Below are 19,800 nucleotides of genomic sequence, written 5' to 3' on the forward strand. Positions count from 1 at the left end.
GGTCCCTGCTCTTCCCTGTGTCCATGTGTTCGTCAATCTGGTGCCTGCTCTTCCCTGTGTCCATGTGTCCGTCTATCTGGTGCCTGCTCTTCCATGTGTCCATGTGTCCATCTGTCTGGTGCCTGTTCTTCCCTGTGGCCATGTGTCCATGTGCTCATCTATCTGGTGCCTTCTCTTCCCTGTGTCCATGTGTCTGTCAATCTGGTGCCTGCTCTTCCCTGTGTCCATGTGTCCGTCAATCTGGTGCCTGCTCTTCCCTGTGTCCATGTGTCCGTCAATCTGGTGCCTGCTCTTCCCTGTGTCCATGTGTCCGTCAATCTGGTGTCTGCTCTTCCCTGTGTCCATGTGTCCGTCAATCTGGTGCCTACTCTTCCCTGTGTCCATGTGTCCGTCAATCTAGTGCCTGCTCTTCCCTGTGTCGATGTGTCCGTCAATCTGGTGCCTGCTCTTCCCTGTGTCGATGTGTCCGTCAATCTGGTGCCTGCTCTTCCCTGTGTCCATGTGTCCGTCAATCTGGTGCCTGCTCTTCCCTGTGTCCATGTGTCCGTCAATCTGGTGCCTGCTCTTCCCTGTGTCCATGTGTCCGTCAATCTGGTGCCTGCTCTTCCCTGTGTCCATGTGTCCGTCAATCTGGTGCCTACTCTTCCCTGTGTCCGTGTGTCCGTTTGTCTGGTTCCTGTTCCTCCCTGTGTCCATGTGTCCATCTATCTAGTGCCTGTTCTTCCCTGTGTCCGTGTGTCCATGTGTTCAACTATCTGGTGCCTGCTCTTCCCTGTGTCCATGTGTCCGTCAATCTGGTGCCTGCTCTTCCCTGTGTCGATGTGTCCGTCAATCTGGTGCCTACTCTTCCCTGTGTCCGTGTGTCCGTTTGTCTGGTTCCTGTTCCTCCCTGTGTCCATGTGTCCATCTATCTAGTGCCTGTTCTTCCCTGTGTCCGTGTGTCCATGTGTTCAACTATCTGGTGCCTGCTCTTCCCTGTGTCCATGTGTCCGTCAATCTGGTGCCTGCTCTTCCCTGTGTCGATGTGTCCGTCAATCTGGTGCCTACTCTTCCCTGTATCCGTGTGTCCGGTTCCTGTTCCTCTCTGTGTCCATGTGTCCGTCTATCTGGTGCCTGTTCTTCCCTGTGTCCATGTGTCCGTCTATCTGGTGCCTGTTCTTCCTTGTGTCCATGTGTCCGTCTATCTGGTGCCTGCTCTTCCCTGTGTCCGTCTGTCTGGTGCCTGCTCTTCCCTGTGTTCATGTATCCGTCTATCTGAAGCCTGCTCTTCCCTGTGTCCATGTGTCCGTCTGTCTGGTGCCTGCTCTTCCCTGTGTCCATGTGTCCGTCTGTCTGGTTCCTGCTCTTCCCTGTGTTCATGTCTCCGTCTATCTGGTGCCTGCTCTTCCCTGTGTCCATGTGTCCGTATGTCTGGTGCCTGCTCTTCCCTGTGTCCATGTGTCCGTCTATCTGGTGCCTGTTCTTTCCTGTGTCCATGTGTCCGTCTATCTGGTGCCTGCTCTTCCCTGTGTCCATGTGTCCGTCTATCTGGTGCCTGCTCTTCCCTTTGTCCATGTGTCCGTCTATCTGGTGCCTGTTCTTTCCTGTGTCCATGTGTCCGTCTATCTGGTGCCTGCTCTTCCATGTGTCCGTCTGTCTGGTGCCTGCTCTTTCCTGTGTCCATGTGTCCGTCTATCTGGTGCCTGTTCTTTCCTGTGTCCATGTGTCCGTCTATCTGGTGCCTGCTCTTCCCTGTGTCCATGTGTCCGTCTATCTGGTGCCTGTTCTTTCCTGTGTCCATGTGTCCGTCTATCTGGTGCCTGCTTTTCCCTGTGTCCATGTGTCCGTCTAGCTGGTGCCTGCTCTTCCCTGAGTCCGTGTGTTCGTCTGCCTGGTGCCTGTTCTTCCCTGTGTCTACGTGTCTGTCTGCCTATTGCCTGTTCTTCCCTGTGTCCATGTGTCCGTCTATCTGGTGCCTGTTCTTCCATGTGTCCATGTGTCCGTCTATCTGGTGCCTGCTCTTCCATGTGTCCATGTGTCCGTCTATCTGGTGCCTGCTTTTCCCTGTGTCCATGTGTCCGTCTGTCTGGTGCCTGCTCTTCCCTGTGTCCATGTGTCCGTCTATCTGGTGCCTGCTTTTCCCTGTGTCCATGTGTCCGTCTATCTGGTGCCTGCTCTTCCCTGTGTCCATGTGTCCGTCTATCTGGTGCCTGCTCTTCCCTGTGTCCGTGTGTCAATGTTTCATTTTCTCTGGTGCCTGCTCTTCCCTGTGTCCGTGTGTTCATGTGTCCGTCTATCTGGTGCCAGCTCTTCCCTGTATCCGTGTGTTCATGTGTCCGTCTATCTGGGGCCTGCTCTTCCCTGTGTCCGTGTGTCCATGTGTCCGTCTATCTGGTGCCTGCTCTTCCCTGTGTCCGTGTGTTCATGTGTCCGTCTATCTGGTGCCTGCTCTTCTCTATGTCCGTGTGTTCATGTGTCCGTCTATCTGGTGCCTGCTCTTCCTTGTGTCCGTGTGTTCATGTGTCGGTCTATCTGGTGCCTGCTCTTCCCTGTGTCCGTGTGTTCATGTGTCCGTCTATCTGGTGCCTGCTCTTCCCTGTGTCCGTGTGTTCATGTGTCCGTCTATCTGGTGCCTGCTCTTCCCTGTGTCCATGTGTCCGTCTATCTGGTGCCTGCTCTTCCCTGTGTCCATGTGTCCGTCTATCTGGTGCCTGTTCTTCCCTGTGTCCATGTGTCCGTCTATCTGGTGCCTGCTCTTCCCTGTGTCCGTGTGTTCATGTGTCCGTCTATCTGGTGCCTGCTCTTCCCTGTGTCCGTGTGTCCATGTGTCCGTCTATCTGGTGCCTGCTCTTCCCTGTGTCCGTGTGTCCATGTGTCCGTCTATCTGGTGCCTGCTCTTCCCTGTGTCCGTGTGTTCATGTGTCGGTCTATCTGGTGCCTGCTCTTCCCTGTGTCCGTGTGTTCATGTGTCCGTCTATCTGGTGCCTGCTCTTCCGTGTGTCCATGTGTCCGTCTATCTGGTGCCTGCTCTTCCCTGTGTCCATGTGTCCGTCTATCTGGTGCCTGCTCTTCCCTGTGTCCAAATGTCCGTCTATCTGGTGCCTGCTCTTCCCTGTGTCCATGTGTCCGTCTATCTGGTGCCTGCTCTTCCCTGTGTCCATGTGTCCGTCTATCTGGTGCCTGCTCTTCCCTGTGTCCATGTGTCCGTCTATCTGGTGCCTGCTCTTCCCTGTGTCCATGTGTCCGTCTATCTGGTGCCTGCTCTTCCCTGTGTCCATGTGTCCGTCTATCTGGTGCCTGCTCTTCCCTGTGTCCATGTGTCCGTCTATCTGGTGCCTGCTCTTCCCTGTGTCCGTGTGTCCATGTGTCCGTCTATCTGGTGCCTGCTCTTCCCTGTGTCCATGTGTCCGTCTATCTGGTGCCTGCTCTTCCCTGTGTCCGTGTGTCCATGTGTCCGTCTATCTGGTGCCTGCTCTTCCCTGTGTCCATGTGTCCGTCTATCTGGTGCCTGCTCTTCCCTGTGTCCATGTGTCCGTCTATCTGGTGCCTGCTCTTCCCTGTGTCCATGTGTTCGTCTATCTGGTGCCTGCTCTTCCCTGTGTCCATGTGTCCGTCTATCTGGTGCCTGCTCTTCCCTGTGTCCATGTGTCCGTCTATCTGGTGCCTGCTCTTCCCTGTGTCCATGTGTCCGTCTATCTGGTGCCTGCTCTTCCCTGTGTCCATGTGTCCGTCTATCTGGTGCCTGCTCTTCCCTGTGTCCATGTGTCCGTCTATCTGGTGCCTGCTCTTCCCTGTGTCCATGTGTCCGTCTATCTGGTGCCTGCTCTTCCCTGTGTCCATGTGTCCGTGTGTCCGTCTATCTGGTGCCTGCTCTTCCCTGTGTCCATGTGTCCGTCTATCTGGTGCCTGCTCTTCCCTGTGTCCGTGTGTCCATGTGTCCGTCTATCTGGTGCCTGCTCTTCCCTGTGTCCATGTGTCCGTCTATCTGGTGCCTGCTCTTCCCTGTGTCCGTGTGTCCATGTGTCCGTCTATCTGGTGCCTGCTCTTCCCTGTGTCCATGTGTCCGTCTATCTGGTGCCTGCTCTTCCCTGTGTCCATGTGTCCGTCTATCTGGTGCCTGCTCTTCCCTGTGTCCATGTGTCCGTCTATCTGGTGCCTGCTCTTCCCTGTGTCCATGTGTCCGTCTATCTGGTGCCTGCTCTTCCCTGTGTCCATGTGTCCGTCTATCTGGTGCCTGCTCTTCCCTGTGTCCATGTGTCCGTCTATCTGGTGCCTGCTCTTCCCTGTGTCCATGTGTCCATGTGTCCGGGCCTCCCATTGGTGTTGTCTTGAGGTGTCACTTCCACTCACGTCCTTGTACCTTTTTTTCACTTTTTCAGAGATTTTTCACTTTTTTTTCAACTTTTTTTTTCAACATTTCTCTTCAACATTTTTCTCTTTTTCCAACACGTCAACATTTCTTCTCTTCCTTCACCCTTCCATCATTTGTATCTTTAACATTCTAATCACCAGTTTTTATTTTCATTTTTATCACCTTTCTCGTTGTCCTGTTTCCCTTTTATCGTGTTTTCTTTCCTTTTTCATAATTTTCATACTTCTTTCTTTTTATTGTCATTGTTTAGCACATTTCTCTTTTACTTATCAACATCGAGGTGTGTAGGAGTGAGGAGGGAGGGGTGAAGGGGTGATGGAGTGAGGAGGGAGGGGTGAAGGGGTGATGAAGGGAGGAGGGAGGGGTGAAGGTGTGACGGAGTGAGGAGGGAGGGGTGAAGGGGTGACGGAGTGAGGAGGGAGGGGTGAAGGGGTGATGGAGGAGGGTGAAGGGTGACAGGTGAGGAGGGAGGGGTCAAGGGGTGATGGAGTGAGGAGGGAGGGTGACAGGTGAGAGGGGGTGAAGGTGTGACAGGTGAGGAGGGAGGGGTGAAGGGGTGACAGGTGAGGAGGGAGGGGTGAAGGGGTGATGGAGGGAGGGGTGAAGGGGTGAGGGAGTGAGGAGGGAGGGGTGAAGGTGTGACGGAGTGAGGAGGGAGGGGTCAAGGGGTGATGGAGGGAGGGGTGACGGAGTGAGGAGGGAGGGGTGAAGGGGTGATGGAGGGAGGGGTGAAGGGGTGATGGAGTGAGGAGGGAGGGGTGAAGGTGTGACGGAGTGAGGAGGGAGGGGTGAAGGGGTGACGGAGTGAGGAGGGAGGGGTGAAGGGGTGATGGAGTGAGGAGGTGGGGGTGAAGGTGTGACGGAGTGAGAGAGGAGCGAAGGGTGAAGTGTCATGTGGGGTGTGAGGGACTAAGGAATGAGGGAGGGAAAGCAAATAAAGGGAAGAGGATGAAGTGTAATGGAATGAAGGAGCGAGAGGGTGAAGGATGAGGGGAGGGAGGAGGGAGGACAGGAGGAAGGAAAAGAGAAGGAAGAGGAGGAAGAGAAGAAAATGAGTGAAAAAGTGTAAGGAGAAAAAACGTTTACGAGGAGGAGGAGGAAAATTGAAAGTGAACATCAGTGGGCTTGGAAGAGGAGGAGGAGGAGCTTAGACGAGAGGGAGGGAAGGAGGAAGAGAAGGAAGAGGAGAAGGTGAGGAGGAGGAGGAAGACTCCTTCCTCCGTTGTCGTGGACGATGGCTTCTGGCTGGTCACCTGAGAGAGAGAGAGAGAGAGAGAGAGAGAGAGAGAGAGAGAGAGATAATTAGTAACATTCCTCGTTCATTCATTATTCACACGTAAACCTGAACATTTTGACAGTATAATCTTTTTCCCTTGTAAATAAGCTCCCTTCCTTTTACCAGCTGTCCTTTACCCTCTTGAACTACTCCTCAGGGTTGCTCAGTGCAGCTCGAGGACAAGAAAAAGGTGAAAAATACATCCCCGTAATAGATAAATAATGTAAACGCGGCGGGAAATCACTCCCGCCACCACTTCCCTCCCCTCCACACGTCCGCCACCGCCGCCGCGCCCTTCCCTCGCTCGTAACTCCCGGCGATGTATTCCTGTTACTGCCGCCGCGCCCTCTGATGAGCCATGACTTCCGAAGGGGTGGTTTGTGTGTCTCCTAAGCTATTTCTCGTTTAGTTTTACTTAAAGATGTGATGCAGGAACGTCCGAAGCCTTTTGAAGGATGACTGACTGACGTTCCTATCGGATGAGCTCAAGGGGCTGAGGGTGGACATAATGGGACTCTTAAGACGAGGAGGCCTGGCAGTGGCGAGATCAATGAGCGAGGATTCACTTACTACTAGTCCGGCATGAGCAATGGTTTCCGTCTCAAGGGGGTAGCTATGGGCATCTCCAGCCAACTGCTGCCATTTGTGGTTGAAGTTGCTCCGGTTGATGAGCGTATAATGCGAGTGAGGCTGAAGCACACACTGGGCTTCATGTCTCTTGTTGCAGTGTTCGCTCCTACCGAGATGTGTGAAGCTGAAGAATGAGATGTTCTACGCCAAACTCGACTCCGTATTAGACCAGTGCCCTCCCCGGGACACACTCATTGTCGTGGGGCAGTTCAGTGCTACTACTGGCACTGACAGTGTCGGCTGCGAGTTACGTTTTGGTCCACATGGTTCTGGTACGGTTGCGGAAATGAGTTCCTGTACCCACTGTGGTAGGCCTTCCCTCCAACCGGCAACGTCGCAGTAGTACTACTCAAGTGTTGTTGTGAATGAACGGTGTTCGTCGTGTTCGGGTGTGAGTGGCGGAGAGGTTCACTGCTATTCAGGAAGTGTAAGGGAGGCTTTATTCATAATCAAGAGGTGAAAATAAATGTAGCATGTGTATGTAACACATGTTAAACCAAGATATCACTACAAAATAATAACAGCAGAGAGAAGACGAGACGTATTATCTAGAGTCGAGACTTTGATGTTCCGCTCAGCTCCATCAGCATTCTCTCTCTCTCTCTCTCTCTCTCTCTCTCTCTCTCTCTCTCTCTCTCTCTCTCTCTCTCTCTCTCTCTCTCTCTCTCTCTCTCTCTCTCTCTCTCTCTGTCTCTCTCTCTCTCTCTCTCTCTCTCTCTCTCTCTCTCTCTCTCTCTCTCTCTCTCTCTCTCTCTCTCTCTCTCTCTCTCTCTCTCTCTCTCTCTCTCTCTCTCTCTCTCTCTCTCTCTCTCTCTCTCTCTCTCTCTCTCTCTCTCTCTCTCTCTCTCTCTCTCTCTCTCTCTCTATCTATCTCTCTCTCTCTCTCTCTCTCTCTCTCTCTCTCTCTCTCTCTCTCTCTCTCTCTCTCTCTCTCTCTCTCTCTCTCTCTCTCTCTCTCTCTCTCTCTCTCTCTCTCTCTCTCTCTCAGAGAAAGTGAGTGAGTGTGTGTGTGCACACGTTCACACGTGAATGCTGATGGAGCTGAGCGGAACATCAAAGTCTCGACTCTAGATAATACGTCTCGTCTTCTCTCTGCTGTTATTATTTTGTAGTGATATCTTGGTTTAACATGTGTTACATACACATGCTACATTTATTTTCACCTCTTAATAATTATGAATAAAGCCTCCCTTACACTTCCTGAATAGCAGTGAACCTCTCCGCCACTCACACCCGAACACGACGAACACCGTTCATTCACAACACTTGAGTAGTACTACAGCGACGATGCCGGTTGGAGGTGGGTACCACAGGGACAGTCATTTCATTTCCGCAACCAACAGCTCTCTCCTTAATTTTGCATGATCCGGGAGGTTGTGAATTGCAGGTTCCTGGTACCAGAGACCAGAGCTGCACCGCTGGACTTGGTGTAGCGATGCCGGAGGGGTAGCTAAGGAGACTGACCACATCCTCGTAAGTACTCGTTGGATGATCCTTCAGAACTGCAGGGTTTACCGGAGTACTTAGTTTTTTGCAACTGACCAAAGGCTTGTTGTTGCAACACTCAAGCTTCATGTCAGGTCAAGAAGAATCTCGAGATGCAACAATACTGTGTTCCATCTCGATAGGCTGAAGGACCTGGCATGTGCTCAGGGGTATGCAGTGACTGTCTCAAATCGGTTCAATGTGCTTAGCGCCCTCGAGGACCATGTAGAACTGTGGGAAACCTTCAAATGTGAGACTCTCCGAGCTGCCAAGGAGTGCATTGGAGAACGCCCGAGATCTGGGAGTGGATTTGCCTCGGCGGGGACGCTGGAGGGTATTGAGGAGAGTCGCGCTGCCGGGCTTGTTGGGAAGTGGGACCAATACAGGGCTTTGTCACGTAGGACTAGAACTCTCCTGAGGAGAGACAAGGAGAGGTGTGTCAGGGGTCTCGCTGAGGTCAAGGGCCATCTCAATGCTCATGACCTCCGACGTCCAGCTTTCAGCTGCTGGGCTGCAGGTGGCGTTGGTTGCAGGTGGCAACGGTACATTGTCGGTGAACACCAACTCCGGCTGTACGGGCATGTGGCACACTACCCAGAAGCCGACCCTGCTCACCGGGTTGTTTCTGGAAGAGACATTCCGAGTGGAAGAGGCCAAGTCGATGAATTCGACCACGAGGTAGTTAGAATAGTCCTGCATGGAGACTTGTCCAGAGGGACCCCCGCGCTTAGCGTGGGTGGGTGAGGCGACGCCCCCTTAACTGAATGACTGAAGGGGGAACTTTTACAAAGGTGGTTATAGGTAGAAGGCAGCACCTTGGGTGTCTTTTTTCTTTTCGATAGCCGATCCTGTTCCTTTTTCTTTTCAATATTTTAACATGATTTTCTTACTTTTCAACATTTTCTCACTTTTTTCTCATTTCTGCATTTTAACATTTTTCAAAATTTTGTTTTCTCTCCTTCATTCATTTTTATTATCACCACTTCTCCACACACCTCCCCACCACCATCCCCACCCCCTCCCCACCACCACCACGACTACCACTCCTTACCCTCTCCCTTCCTTCATCACCACATGTATTCAGCAACACCCAATGTAACCCTCACCACCACCACCTTCCCCTCCTCCCCTTATCAACACCTTTACTTACCTGCAATCACGTGGACATTCATACCTTCCCCCCCCCCACCCACCCATCCCCCCCCACACACACACACTCACACACACACACACACACACACACACACACACACTCACACTCACACTCACACTCACTCACTCACTCACTCACCGGCCAGCACGTGCACGTTCACGCTCCTGGGCCGGGCGTTCTCCGGGTCGCAGGTGTACACGCCGGAGTGGAAGAGCCGCGCCGACTGGACCAGCAGGCGGGAGGAGGTGACGCCGCTACTACTACTACTACTACTACTATTTGTGCTCGAGGTTGTGTTGCTACTTTTACTACTACTACTACTACTACTGTTGCTGTTGTTACTATTGGTTCTGCTTCCACTACTACTACTGCTGGTGCTGCTGGTGCCTCCTCCTCCTCTGCCCCCGCCTCTTGTTCTCTCGTAGCTCACCAGCTGTTTAGGGAAGAATGGAGGCTGTGTCAGTGTTTGTGTGTTTGGCGGGGGAGATGTTGGTGCAGAGAGTTTGTGTGCGTGTGGAGAGGGTGGGCAGGTTAGAGGTGAGAGAAAGAATAATGGGAGGAAAGAGAAGACACTAAAAGAGAGGGATGGAAGGAGGGCAAAGGGTGTAAAGAATGAAGAGAAATGAAGGAAGATGGAAGGAGGAATGGAAAAATTAAACAGTTTGATATATAAAAAATAAAAAAAAATATAAAAAAAATATATATAGATATATATATATATATATATATATATATATATATATATATATATATATATATATATATATATATATATATATATATATATATATATATATATAAATGATTGGATGAATGAAGAAAAAAATGGAAAGAAAGGAAGAAACAGAGTAAAAGAAAAGTGTGTGTGTGTGTGTGTGTGTGTGTGTGTGTGTGTGTGTGTGTGTGTGTGTGTGTGTGTGTGTGTGTGTGTGTGTGTGTGTGTGTGTGTGTGTGTGTGTGTGTGTGTGTGTGTGTGTGTGTGTGTGTGTGCGTGCGTGAGTGATTTCATTAGTTATTCACTAATCTATTCGTTATAAAAAAGGTTAAGGAATTTTTCAAAACCTGATAAACCGTTTCTTCAATTATTCATTCCCTCCAACACTCCCTCCCTCCCTCCCTTCCTCCCTCCCTCCAACATTCAACCAACTGATCCACTGACTCATCCACTCCATTAACGCACCACTATGAACTACATTCATCCACTAAGCATTCACCCAAACGTCCACTTAGCTTTCCACCGCAACGTACATTCATCCACCCACTCATCCACCCATCCAGTCACCCATATATTCTTCCACCCACCCACTCATCCGGCCACCCACTAATACATTCATCCAGTCATCCACCCATCCAGTCACCATACATTCTTCCCTCTCCCTTTCTTCCACTCATACATTCATCCACCCGCCCTTTTTTCCACTCATCCACTTCACCCCCCCACCTCCACTCGTCCACCCATACACTCATCCACCCACCCTTTCTTTCCCCCTCCCCCCCCACCTTGTCGCCGTGGTACCAGAGGATGAAGGCGGGCGGCTCGGGACTGAACCTGACGGTGCAGGTGAGCGCCAGCTGACTCCCGGTGTTGAGGTACACGTCCGGGCCCCCAACGATGGCGGTCTCGGGCTCTGGGGGGCGGCGGGGGGCACGTGAGCAGAGGGTGGGTGGGGCACGTGAGCAGGGGGGAACGGGGGAGAGGGGGTGGGAAGAAGGGAGGATTATTACAGATGAAAGATGTAAGGAAACTTCTTGCTGGTGGAGACAAGGGAGCGGAAGTGTATTTCAGGTGATAGTGGGATTGAGCGAAATATTAAACCCATCCAACTTATCCATTAACTCATCCACTCCATTAATGCACCACTATTAACTACATTCATCCACTTAGCATACACCCAATCACCGGGGTGAAAAAGGTAGAGAAACACACACCCCAGCACGCCGGGGGTATACAAATAAGGTGCCCGATAAACAATAACTACACCAGAACAACTAACGAGCCTGCACCATACAACTGTACACTCCTGCTGTCTTTCCCTCTCCCTCACCTGTACCTTCACCTCCAACCCACTTCCTCTTCTTACTATGCCCTTGATGAAGAAAAGGAACGATTATGTGAAAGGAGGGAGAGGAGGCTCAGGGGAAGTAGTAAAGGGTTATGAGGGAAAACTGTGGGTGGGGAGGAGGAATGAAGTTGTGGAAAGGTGGAAGAGTGTAGTTGAAGTAGAAAGATGTGGAAAGGTGGAGGAATTCAGTTCAAAAGATGGAGAATAAGTTTATATGTGAAAAGGGTGACAGGTGGGAAGATGAAAAGGTGCAGGTGTGTGCTGGAAAAGGAGGACAAAAGACTTCGTGGAAAGGTTCAAATCCCTTATTTTCGTTCATTTTCCCGCGTTTCCATTCATTTCCCTTCATCGTTGACCATTCATATAATTTTCCGCTCCTTTCTGCTCCTGTTTTTACATTTACATTCATTTCCATTCATGTCCCCTCATTTGTGACCATTCCTACCCATCTCCTTCCCCTTTCTGTTCATGTATTTACATTTACCTTCATTTTCATTACTTTCCCCTCATCTGCGGCCATTTCTATTCATTTTCTTCTCCTTTCTGCTCCTGTATTTACATTTGCCTTCATTTCCATTCATTCCCCCTCATCTGCGGCCATTCTTACTGATTTCCGTCTCCTTCCAGCTAATTGCTTCCCTTCCTGTCCCTTCGGTGTTCCCTTCGTCCTCGCCGCGGCCATCAGGTTCCTCTCATTTGGGTGATTCTTGGTAATTTTCGTAAATATAAACAGGTTAGGTGTGGGCGGCGGTGAGAGAGAGAGAGAGAGAGAGAGAGAGAGAGAGAGAGAGAGAGAGAGAGAGAGAGAGAGAGAGAGAGAGAGAGAGAGAAAAAAAAATGAGACGGGAGGAGAGTCTTGGGGAGGCGGTGGCTGAGTGGTTAGCGTGACGGCCCCGCGTTCAGGAGCTCCAGGAGGGACGCGGGTTCGAATCCTGGCCGCCGCACAGCTGAGGTTTTTCAGTCACCGCCGAGTGGCCTAAGACTACCCACATGCTGGCCTGAAGACCACCCATCAACCTGGGCTCTAGATAACCTCTCCAAAGAGAGGCTCAAAGATGAGTTCCGGGGGCCAGCATGAGCCAACACAAGATGGCGCCACTATAAACACTCGCCTGAGCCAGAACGGGCTGGGCCGACCCTCAGGCCCCACCGGGAAGAAGCCTACCGGCGCAATAGGCCGCGACGTAAAAAAAAAGTAAAAAAAAGAGGAAGGGGAGAAAGAAGAGGAGGAGGAGGAGGAGGGAAGGGAAGGTAAGTAGGTAAAAGCGAAGAAAAGAGAGGAAAGGAAGGATAATTATGTAAATGCGGAGGATGGAAGAAGGGAAGAGGAGAGGAAAGGGAAAGAGATAATAATAATAACAGGAGAAAAGTAGAAAAGGAGGAGAAGAGAAGAAGAGAAGGAAACGAGGAGAGGAAGGAAGGAGAGAAGAAAGAGGTAGGAATAATGGGAGAGTGAGAATCAAGGGTGTGAGAGCAAGGAAGGAAAGAAGGAAGCAAGAAAAAGAAAAAGAATGAAAGAAAGAAAGAAAAGAAAGAATGTTAAAAGGAAAGGAGGGGAAGAGAGAAAAAAGAAATGAAGAAAGGAAGAAAAAGAAAGAAAGAAAGAAAGATAGAAGTAAAAAAGGAAAGAATAAAGGAAGGAAGGAGGAAAGAAAAAGAAAGGAAGAATGAAAGAAAGAAAGAGGAAAGAAAGAATGTTAAAAGGAAAGGAGAGGAAGAGAGAAAGAAGAAATGAAGAAAGGAAGAAAAGAAAGAAAGAAAGAAAGAAAGAAAGAAAGATAGAAGTAAAAAAGGAAAGAATAACGGAAGGAAGGAGGAAAGAAAAAGAAAGGAAGAATGAAAGAAAGAAAGAGGAAAGAAAGAATGTTAAAAGGAAAGGAGGGGAAGAGAGAAAGAAGAAATGAAGAAAAGAAAGAAAGAAAGATAGAAGTAAAGAAGGAAAGAATAAAGGAAGGAAGGAGGAAAGAAAAAGAAAGGAAGAATGAACGAAAGAAAGAGGAAGGAAATAATGTTAAAAGGAAAGGAGATGAAGAGGGAAAAAGAAATGAAGAAAGGAAGAAAGGAAAGAAAGAAAGATAGAAGGAAAGAAAGAAAGAATATAGGAAGGAAGGAGGAAAGAAAAAGAAAGGAAGAATGAACGAAAGAAAGAGGAAGGAAATAATGTTAAAAGGAAAGGGGATGAAGAGGGAAAAAGAAATGAAGAAAGGTAGGAAGGAAGAAAAGAAAGATAGAAGAAAAGAAGGAAAGAATATAGGAAGGAAGGATGGAGGGAAGAAAGGAAGAAAGGGAGGAAGGAAGGAAGGAAGGGAGGGAGAGAAGGGAGTGTGATCGATGACATAATGAAAAATTGACTGACTGACGCCTCGAGTGAATTATTGACTGATTTCTCGTGTGACTCAGTTTGTTTCATTTTCTGCGCGTAATTGATGATAATGACCCAAAGAGCATAGGAACATGAGTCTGCAAGAGGCCAGTAGTAGTAGTAGTAGTAATAGTAGTAGTAGTAGTAGGGAAGAGGAAAGTGAAGGGAATGGGATAAAAAAGCTAACAAGTGGAAAGTAGAAGAAGAAGGAGGAGAAGGAGAGGAAACGATAGAAGGAAAAGGAGAGGAGGGATAAGACAGAGGTAAGAATAATGGGAGAGAGATAATAGAGGGTGAGAGAGGAAGGAAATAGGATATAAAGAAAGGAATCTAACACCATTTATCCTCCTTATCTATATATTTTTTTTTAACTTTTTCTTTATTCTTGAAGGTGTGTATCGTATTGGCACTCACCACATGACTGCCAGGCCTCTTCCATCCACCCACCACTCTATTAGTGAACCATATATTGCTGATGTCTTTTTCTTTAAATATACGTTTCCTTTACTCGCTTTGTTCACATTAACGCGAAATAAACTCGTTAACTATGTATTCTATTAGTTTAAATTACGCGATTTTTTTTTATAGTAACGCGAGGTAACACGGCTCATTTCGTTGCTTTTTACTCGCTTTGTTCACATCAACGCGAATTAAACTCATTAACTAACTATCCATTCTTACACTTTTTTCTCTATCAGTAATGCGAACTCACCTTTACGCCGCCCCCTTCAGGGATGCTGTCACCTGTGCCTATTCTAATTGTTGGACTCATTAACTTTGCCTCACTTTTGATTACCTGACATTAATAACTCCCTCTGGCCTTAATAACCGGGTAACTAATTAACCTGATCACCACCTGACGCGCTTTGTCCCGATAATGGCTCGACAAAAGTTGATGGGCGTCCAGTGGAGGTTGTTGATAAAATGATAGGTTGATAGGTTGTTCAGTGGATTGTTGGATACTTGACCTCCCTGACTCCTTCTTCACAACAACAGCAAAATTTTTACCTGACTCGCTTTGTCCTTGTAATGGCTGGACAGTTGCTTTTGAGGGTCCAGTAGAGGGTGTTGATGTACTGGTTAGGTTGTTGGTTTGATCGATTGTTCGTTACGTGGCTTCCCTTATTCATTCAACAACAACAACAACAACAGATTCAATACCTGACTCGCTTTGTCCTTGTAATGGCCGGGCAAAAGTTTAATGGAGATCCAGTGGAGGTTGTTGTCTGATTTGTTTATTTGCTTGTTTGAGGAATTCTTCGTTACTTAACTCGTTCCTTCATCAACAGTATAATCATCATAACAACCTTCAATTTAGCCCACGCCCGGGAGCCACGTTCCCGTGTGTGGTGAGTGTCACAAGTGGCAAGACATGGAACACACATGTCTGTACGGATTCTTGAAGGTGTCTATCGTGTTGGCGCTCACCACGTGACTGACTTTCAGGAAGAGAATATCAGGACACCTCTACACCTGTAAATAACCTCTCTTTCGGCCTCTCGTTCTGTTTTCTTTCACCTGAGCAGAGAGAAAATCAAGGGTGCGGAAGGTAGAAACGAAAGACAGAAAGAAGGAAGGAAGGAAAGGAGGTTAGGAAAGGAAAGAAAGAAGGAAGGAAGGATAAAATAACAGAAAGAAAGAAAGAAATAAGAAGCGTTTAGCGGGCCTTTTTGTTCCTGTTTGTTTCTTCCACTATTCTGCTTCACTCCTCCACCACTCTGCCAGACAACTAGGTAGTTTGTTTTTGTTCAATCTGAATATATCCACCCGGAACGCATTACTACGTGTCCTGCCCGGCTCTTGTACTGCTAAAGCTAAACCCATACATGAGTATTGGGAAGATGGTTGAAGTGATGACGATGAGGTGAGGTGAGCCACAGGCATCACCTCACCCACCCAACACGAACACCCACTATAATCCATTCACCCACAAGGGAACGATGGTTGAAGTGACGGCGAGCAAACGAGACAGACAAACAGACAGTCACTTCCCCCTCTCCCTGTCATCCACTCACCCACGACGGCCAGGTGGATGAGGTGGCTGCGCGGCGGCGTGCTGGATATCTGGCACTCGTAGAGGCCGGCGTCCCGCGCCTGCAGGTGGTGGATGATCAGCAGCCACTCCTGAGCGGCGGCGGCGGCGGCGTGACGGGCCACGAACCGCTGGTCAGACGTGTAGGTGAAGCGGCCCACGGACAGCAGGTGCAGGTCCCGGTGGCGGATCCACGACACCTGGGGGGGAGGGGGGCGTGAGGGAACACATGGGGGGGAGGGGGGCGTGAAGGAACACCTGGGGGGGAGGGGGGCGTGAGGGAACACCTGGGAGGAGGAGACAGGTGTGTGAGGCCACAGGTGTGAAGGGTTCGTGGAGGAACAGACAGCGCGGAGCCTCATTGTGACGACATGGTGCCCGAGTAGACGCGTTTATTTTTTACCAGAAAAGGCGGCAGCTTCGGGCAAAAAAAAAAAATTATACCAAAAATCCCTCTGAGCAACACTCCTGCAAACAGATGGCGGCGGGAGTGGCCGAGAGGGAGGGTCACGTGACAGCGTTCGAACCGGTGTGTCTATCAGCGGACATATAATAATGATGATAATGATAAAATGTGTGTGTGTTGGTAATGATAAAATGTGTGTGTGTGTGTGTGTGTGTGTGTGTGTGTGTGTGTGTGTGTGTGTGTGTGTGTGTGTGTGTGTGTGTTGCTGTTGTTGTTTTCTAGCCCGGTAGGTAAAAAATCAGTGTTGTGCCTTCATAACTTTTCCTTCCCCTCCCGAACGGCCCTTCATATATCAGTCCTTGTGTCGCTACGGGGTCAAGGTGTGGTGAGAGCGGAGGGGGAAGGGAAATGGGGAAGGCAGGGAGGAAAGGGGGGAGGTGGAAACGTTGCAGGTGAATGAAGGGTGTGACAGGGGGGAAGGGGTGGTCGGTGGCGTGGGGGGGGGTCAGGGGAAGGGAGGGGTAATGGTGTGAAGGGGGGAGAGGGGAAACATTGCAGGTGAAGGAATGGTGTGACAAGGGGGGGGGAAGGGGTGGTCGGTGGGCTGGTGGAGGTAAGGGAAAAGGCAGGGGGGAGGGGAGGGGCGGGGTGATGGTGTGATGGGGTTGTATGATACTGCTTATGTTGCTGCCGACGAGGGGAGGGAGGGAGGGAGGGAGAGAGTAATGGAGTGAATGAACATAAGAACATAGGGAAACTGCAAGAGGCCGAGTGGCCTACACAGGGCAGTTCCAGAATCCCCCCCACTACTCACGATGGGTGAAGTGTAGCTCCAGTACCCTGTCTCCTTACTGCACCCACGCCTCACTGCCACCTGTCATCCTCGTCCATGTAGCTATCCAGTCTACTCTTAAAACAAGCTATCGTCCCTGCACTAACTATGTGATTGCCGAGTCTTTTCCATTCCCCCACCACCCTATTACTAAACCAATACTTGGCTATATCTCTCCTAAATCTATACTTTTCTGATTTAAATCCATTACTGCGTGTTCTATCCTGCTGGCTAATTCTCAGTACTTTTCTTATATCGCCTTTTTTGTAACCCTTGACCCATTTGAATATTTCTATCAGATCTTTGTCTTTCTAGTGAATGTAAGTTTAGATGTTTCAGCCTATCTTGATATGGGAGGCTCCTCAGACCCTGAATCATCTTGGTCATCCTCCTCTGAACTGATTCTAGCAAGTTGATGTCCATTATGTAGTGTAGGCACCAAAACTGGACAGCATAATCTAAGTGTGGCCTAACTAACGCTAAATAGTGTCTGAGGATGACCTCTGCACTCCTATTGGTTACCGTCCTGTTAATAAAGCCTAATACCCTGTTAGCCCTATTCCTCGCACTAATACATTGCTTCCTAAGTCTTAGGTCAGAGTTCACTAGCACTCCCAAATCCCTTTCACACACTGATCTGTCTATCGCTGTGGAGTCTGATGGGTTGCGTGTTCCTACACTAAGTACGCTACACTTGATGTTAAAATTCATCTGCCATTTCTCTGACCAAGCTGACAGTTTGTTGAGATCCTCCTGCAGTGCTCTAGCATCCTCCCCTGTCCTAATAGTGCGTCCTATTTTGGTGTCATCTGCAAATTTACCTATGGCACTAGTTATCCCGTTGTCTATGTCATTGATGTAGAAAATGAATAAAAGCGGGCCTAAAACTGAACCTTGAGGAACCCCACTGGTAACATTACCCCATTCGGAATTTTTACCGTTAATTAATGGTAACCCTCTGTTTCCTGTCGCTAATCCACGCCCTAATCCAATCAAATACCTTCCCTCTTATTCCATGAGCCCTGACTTTATTTAACAGTCTTTGGTGAGGTACCTTATCGAAGGCCTTACTAAAATCAAGATAAACTACATCATAGCTCTCATCATTGTCAGCTGCCTCGTTTACTCTATTGTAAAAGGATAAAAGATTTGTGAGGCACGACTTACCTTTAATAAACCCATGCTGTGAGTCGTGAATTAAATTATGTCTGTCAATATGGTCCCTAACATTATCAGCTATTATTGACTCGTATTTTTCCTATAACTGACGTCATACTAATCGGCCTATAGTTCTCCATGGAAGATTTGTCACCCTTCATAAATATTGGAATAACGTGTGCCTGCCTCCATGAAACAGGCACCACCCCTGTGTCTAGTGACTCCAAAATACTTATGTTAACTGCCCACTGATTTCAGTTTTACATTCCTTAATTACCCTGGGGAAAAGTTCATCTGGCCCTGGCGCCTTAGTGACTTAAGTCTATCTATCTGTCTAATCACGAGCTCCCTACTTATGTTGATGTGGGTTAATCCTTCCACCTCTTCTCCCCTGTAGATCTGTTCTCCCTGAGGTATATCATCTAATATTTCTTTGGTAATTACAGTTAAGAAATATATATTTAACGTCTCGCTCATTTCCTCATATCTATCAATCCGTGATTCTCCTGACCTAAGCGGCCCTATCTTATCCCTAACCTTGGTCTTATAAAGCTGAAAGAAGCCCTTTGGATTGGTCTTTGTTTCCCTGGCAATTCTAATCTCATAATTACGTTTTGCCATACGCGTGTTCTTCTTTACTGTTCTAGCTAAGTCGTTGTAACTATCCCTTAGGTGAGTTTCCCCCTCTTGATTCTAGAATTTGAGGATTTTCTGAAAGTAATACAAGATAATTTTCTCAAGCATACAGTGACTGAGCCCACCAGAGGAAATAACATTTTAGACTTAGTCCTAACTAACAACGAGAATATGATCAGTGAGCTAGATGTTTGGGGAGAATTAGGTGGCAGTGATCTCAAGGAAATTAGGTTTAAATTAAACTGGGCCCATGACCCATGAACTCAACTCTGTGTTGGTGCCTGACTTTAGAGGAGCTGATTTGAGAGGCTCAGAAGACACCTTGAGGAGGTAAATTGGAGAACCTTAGGGCTAGATGAGGGCCAGATCTCAGGGCTGGAACCGGAAAGACAGGGGAATCATGTAGAAATGACCGACAATAATTTAGTGAGAGTAATTGCAGAGGGTCAGAGACAGCATATCCCTTGCCAAGCACGTAGGAAGGAAAATAACGGCCCTAAATGGATGACCTGCAGACTCAAGCATGATATAGGCTTGAAGGGAGGAATTTATAGGAAAATAAAGAACGGAGAAACTCACCTCAGGGGTAGGTATGTTAAGCTAGCCTGGTTGGTGAAGAAGAACACCCGCCTAGCAAAAAGGAGTTATGAGATTAGGGTAGCCAACGAGGCCAAGAGCGATCCCAAGGGCTTCTTTAAATTGTACAGAACGAAAACAAGAGACAGAATTGGACCGTTGAAAACAAACACAGGGGAGCTCGTTGAGAATGAAGAAGATATGAGTCAAATGATGAATGACTATTTTCTTTTCAGTTTTCACGCAGGAAAATCTAACAACCATTCCGGAGAGAGTTCAGGTATATGAGGGCGAAGAGAACGACAAGTTGAGGGATATGATCATCACTAGGCAAGTAGTCCAGGATGAGATTGGTAGGTTGAAGAAAAACAAATCGCCGGGCCCAGACGAAGTATTCCCACGGGTTCTGAAAGAGTGCAAGGAGGTCCTCAGTGGCCCACTTACCGATATCTTTAAGATGTCGGTAAATTCTGGGTATGTGCCCAATCAATGAAAAGTAGCTAATGTGACGCCGATTTTCAAAAAGGGAGACAAGTTAGCCACCTCTAATTATCGCCTAATTAGCTTAACATCAGTTGTAGGAAAGATGTTGGAGTCTATTGTCGCCGGGAGCATTCGGGACCATCTAGAGAAGCATAGTTTAATTCATGATTCACATCATTGGTTCACAAAGGGCAGGTCTTGCCTTACTAACCTGTTGTCCTTCTACACTTAAGTGATCGAGGCGGTTGACAGATGAAAACTATGGCATATTATATCTAGATTTCAGTAAAGCGTTCGACAAGGTTCCTCATCACCGGCTATTACTAAAATTACAGGCTCACGGCGTAGATGGGAAAG

The 19,800-nt window shown here is 48.6% G+C and overlaps 1 protein-coding gene across 1 annotated transcript in view; it reads right to left on the bottom strand.

Moving 5' to 3' along the window:
• Positions 1 to 4,970: 4,970 nt before the first annotated feature.
• Positions 4,971 to 19,800, bottom strand: part of LOC127000957 (cell adhesion molecule 2-like) — a 36,662-nt gene continuing 21,832 nt past the window's right edge. The window contains exons 3-6 of the mRNA XM_050865133.1: positions 15,336 to 15,552; positions 10,396 to 10,523; positions 9,034 to 9,328; positions 4,971 to 5,604 (exon numbers count right to left, since the gene is read on the bottom strand). Of these exons, the coding sequence (XP_050721090.1) occupies positions 5,468 to 5,604; positions 9,034 to 9,328; positions 10,396 to 10,523; positions 15,336 to 15,552 (777 nt within the window). The 3' untranslated portion in view covers positions 4,971 to 5,467. The remainder of the gene's footprint in view (positions 5,605 to 9,033; positions 9,329 to 10,395; positions 10,524 to 15,335; positions 15,553 to 19,800) is intronic.

Source organism: Eriocheir sinensis, chromosome 19, assembly GCF_024679095.1.
Source record: "Eriocheir sinensis breed Jianghai 21 chromosome 19, ASM2467909v1, whole genome shotgun sequence".
Lineage (NCBI taxonomy): Eukaryota > Metazoa > Arthropoda > Malacostraca > Decapoda > Varunidae > Eriocheir > Eriocheir sinensis.